Genomic DNA, 4347 nt, shown 5'->3' with positions numbered 1-4347 from the left:
GTATTTTAAAACGAAACAAAAATCAGTTGACTTTCGAAAAATAACAACATTAGGGACTCATAATATTTTCTACTGTACTTAGCTGGGTGCGGCCTTATTCCCAACTTTCCTTAAGGAACGTACCCAAATTGCTACGGTCACTGCAGGCTGACACGCTGACATTTATAGGTTATGATACAGTCATATGAGACAACAAAAACAAAGAAGAAAATAAATAATAACAACTCGATATGTTTATCGTAAGTTGACCCGACTGCAGGAATCATGAGCAAAAACTTACAGTCGCTAACGAAATTAACAGAATTTGCCCCACTGCAACAAGAGGAGAAACCTCAAGGTGTGGGTAAAATTCTATCAAAATTTTTCAAAATATCGAAAACTGAACATGTGCAAAACTCGGACAACAATACTGCCAGCTCAGAGGGTGGGTCCACATGGGATAAAGATTCGACCACCCCATCAGATGCGTCCTCCCCAAATATTTACCCGGTAGACCTAGATGAAGGCAGAAGTCTACCAAATGTTCTAAAAAGAATCAGTAATCTGTTGGCACTTAAAACTAACGTAAGTTAAGGTGTAGTTGCGCTAGTGATTTAATCGAATACTTACAATTAAATGTAGAGTTTGCAAGACTATGCCGACACAGATTTAAAGCAGTATTGGATGCCAGATTCAGTAAGTAAGGAGTGTTACGAGTGCTCAGAAAAATTCACAACATTTCGAAGAAGACACCATTGCAGAGTATGTGGTCAGATTTTCTGTTCTCAATGCTGCAATCAGCAAATTCCTGGCAAAATATTCGGATGTACAGGTGAGCGAAATAATTGGCTCTAATTTAACACTTTGCTAAAAGTTTGGGCTTGCAGGAGATTTGAGAGTGTGCACTTATTGTTGCAAAGTAGTATTGTCTTATCTTCAATCTTCGAACTTCAATGAGAATCTGTCGACCGATTTAAAGGCGTTGCAAGAAAACTTGCAGAGCAAATTTGGAGACTCTCCAAGTACCTTATTGGCCAATGAAATAGCACATAATGCTGCTCTAAATGCATCTGAAAGCTGTGAAGGGCTAAGAAGGAAAATTTCCGTTGGGTATCAGGAAGAGCGTTTTGGCACTGAAAGGTTCAACTGCAACATTGCGTAGCTGGGCTATAAAATCAACAATTATGACTTTATTTTACAGTTCTGCGACATACCTTTCGAATGAAGAGAAGTGCAAGGCTCTGCAAAATTCCGCGTCTCTAAAAAACCTGTTTGATGAAATCTGCAAATCTACTACAGGAATCAATTTCGGTCCTTACAAACATCGCCGCAGGACTTATCCTGAATGCTTTTTAGGGTCTGAGTTGGTCGACTGGTTGATTTGCCAGCAAAAGGCAAAAACTCGGTAAAAGATTAAATGTAGATGTTGTTCTCTATTTGAGGAGGCTCATATTTTGTAGGGTGCAAGCAGCTGCTTTATCGCAAGCACTTCTAGAAGGTGGCTACATAGAATCGTTTTCGGAGCCCATTGTATTTACCGACGGATATGTCCGCTATCGGAAAGGAAACTTGTTCTCCACAAATTTTACGAGATTGTCGCCTAATTATGAAGCACCTCCGCAAGAAGAACCGAACTGGGTACAGCAAATTCCTCACGAGCTCGGCAATACAGGTAGAAAACGGTTTTGTTATTAATGGGTAAATTGCGACTTTTTTTGCGCTATGGAAAAATTATTCAATGTTCATGGTGATTCAGAATGGTGCCACTCATTTGAATAAGCAAGTCGTTTATTGTCATCATTGATTCTTTTAAATGTAATGCGTTTAACGCATTCAAATGAAGACTACGCTGACATTATTTTCGTGAGTGGATATTGTAGCGGTAGTGCCGACCTGAGAGAATACCAACAGTGCCAAAATCGCCGTGTTCCGGACAAGTAAACGTTCAGCAGAAGATTAACAAATCTTCGATTAACAGGTAGGTTTGCTAGGCGAATTGTATTTCAAGAACCCTTTTCTGTGACGAAGCTACATTTCCAAGAGATGCAATCAACAATTTCCACAATGATCATCTGTGGTCAACACTCATGCTATTCGTGTAACTCATTTTCAGTGAAAAGTGGAATTTGAAGAGTTGCTGGTCCACCGAGATTTCCAGACCTCAATCCATTAGACGTTTTTATATTCATCATTGACTACATCGCATTGTTGACTGTTAAGAAACGTTTTAATATACAATATCATTGTACTTGATCGTTGCATAAGCGAGGTGTAAAACATAGTAAAATAAATGAATAAATTGCTTACATCGAAACGTAGCCTTAATAGGGAGAAGCCCATTTAGTGTATCTGGCAAATGCGAAAAGAAAAAGCATTGAGGTGGCTAAAGTTCCACATAGCAGCAGAGCTCGGTTGGAATTTCGTGATGATTTCGGTTTCAGAATGTTCCTTTCGAGGTCTTCCACTTGATGCTCAAATGAACTGATGCAATTTTCCAAGCACACAATAGCTGGATTAATTTTGATGTAGCACAAATCCACGTCCGTCTTTCGCAAAGCGAACGTTAGATTAGCGAAATGCTTCATCAATTGGACTTTAATCTGTGTTAACACTAAGCCCAGAAATTGATGGTTGACTGTAATATCTCGTTTCTTTTCGGTGGGTATTTGTAAGTTGGCAAAGTGCTGGAGGACCCTGACTCTGGTTTCTTCATCGTCGATGCCTATGAGTTCTAGATCTTCTTCAACCAGGAGTTTTAGAATATACGTGTCGATTCTATGGTCTTTAAAGTTGTTGATGTATTGTTCAGCTTGACAACTACGTAGTACAGTTTCTAGTAAATCCATTTTCTATTTCCGGATTATCGAAGCAGTAAAAGGAACTGTGTTTATAACAATGAATGAAAAAAGCGGCAAAATTCAATATCATGTTTTGATTGGAAACGTCAGATAGCCTAACCTTATTCATCAGCTGTTTTTCCATGGTAGATTAAATGATAGTGCGTTCATAAATGAAGGTGGCCACAAGGAACTAATGACGATAAGAGTCGAGTTTTCACTCTACTTTTTCCACGACTAATTGAAAATTTGTCCCGTTCCAAACTAGTCCAAAAAGTTCCACACCTGGAACGAGGCAGCAGATTTCAATTTGACAGTGTACATGTTTGTATCGAAATAATTTTGTCGTTGCCATGGATACTACTTGGTAGTTTGACACGCAGTGCAAAGATAATATACAGGGTGTTCCGAAAATGTCAGGGTCAGATAATATACAGGGTGTTTGAATGAAAAATGATAATTGTCAATTTTAGTGAAAAAATATACAGTTACTTTAACTTAACTTTACTGTTCTAATGTCATTAAGCTGAGGTCAGTTTATCTGGCAAAAAAATATCACTTGTCACAGAATTGTTGCCAGTATCATTTATTGGCTCCAGGATTGTATAGGATTAATTAGTTACTCATAAGCGTTTATTTAATTGACAGATTCAGACAATGAGCAAATATCGCCATCACTGACTGGCTTATCAACTTCAAATTCTTATATGCTCAATTTGAATCTTGAAGCGAACAGCGTCTACTTATCCAGGCCTCTGGAATCACCTTATGGCCAACAGAATCAGGAAAATGAAGTACGAACACACACGCACGAAGAAACAACAGTGGTTCAACCGTCCGATCAGAGGGAATTAGCTCCAGAATCAGGTATTGGTTGGTCCAAAAAATTTTGATTTGCTTACATGCAAACGTATTATTTCTGGCAAATCTTTTTGTTTGAGTCTGTTGCCTCTAAAGGAATTATTGGAAAAAGTGCTTAACACGTTCGGTACTTGAATGTCAAAAATTGAAAGATGTTATTATTTGCTACTATGGAAACAATGCTGTATGTCTTATACTATTTTCCATGGCTAACTTCGATCAACTAAATTGAAAAAGTATGATTTGTTCGCAGACACTTTATTTGCGGAAAAAACCTAACGATGTGATCTAGCATAGAAATCGTAATAAAATGCTCTATTCGGTAAAGCAAGAATCAAGTATTGTTGCCATTTAGAAAAACCTAATTTTAAAAAATGAAATTTTTTCAAAATGTCTCAAATTTTACGTTATTTTCAGCCGACGGACGCGAAGAATGCATCGAACTGGTTAAAAACATGCTAGGTTAAAATGTTCAGATGTATAATGCACTCTTACCTTGGTCACCCTGTAGAATGCTTATGTTTTCCAATACAGCGGGTCTCAATTGGAAAACTTCCCATCCTTAATATCCTGCCAACGATTGAATGAAGTCGCAAAAATCGTAAACATTTCCTTTACAATCGCGAATTTTCTAGTTTAAAGTCACATTTTCGGGGCCTTCAATCCTTCG

At 38.0% G+C, this 4347-nt stretch overlaps 1 protein-coding gene across 2 annotated transcripts in view; it reads left to right on the top strand.

Annotated features, from left to right (window-relative positions):
• The first annotated feature begins 16 nt into the window (after nt 1-16).
• Nucleotides 17-4347, top strand: part of LOC109539339 (1-phosphatidylinositol 3-phosphate 5-kinase) — a 26087-nt gene continuing 21756 nt past the window's right edge. Inside the window, exons 1-6 of one of the 2 annotated variants that reach the window (XM_048669761.1) lie at nt 17-564; nt 622-811; nt 867-1119; nt 1181-1384; nt 1440-1651; nt 3465-3683. In XM_048669761.1, the coding sequence (XP_048525718.1) occupies nt 265-564; nt 622-811; nt 867-1119; nt 1181-1384; nt 1440-1651; nt 3465-3683 (1378 nt within the window). In that variant the 5' untranslated portion in view covers nt 17-264. The remainder of the gene's footprint in view (nt 565-621; nt 812-866; nt 1120-1180; nt 1385-1439; nt 1652-3464; nt 3684-4347) is intronic. The other variant, XM_019907019.2, reaches the window with a different exon arrangement.

Source organism: Dendroctonus ponderosae, unplaced genomic scaffold, assembly GCF_020466585.1.
Source record: "Dendroctonus ponderosae isolate FM_Combo_2020 unplaced genomic scaffold, Dpon_F_20191213v2 Dpon_F_20191213_9, whole genome shotgun sequence".
NCBI lineage: Eukaryota > Metazoa > Arthropoda > Insecta > Coleoptera > Curculionidae > Dendroctonus > Dendroctonus ponderosae.
The sequence above is the reverse complement of the archived record's forward strand: the minus strand, read 5'-3'. Positions and strand labels throughout refer to the sequence as shown.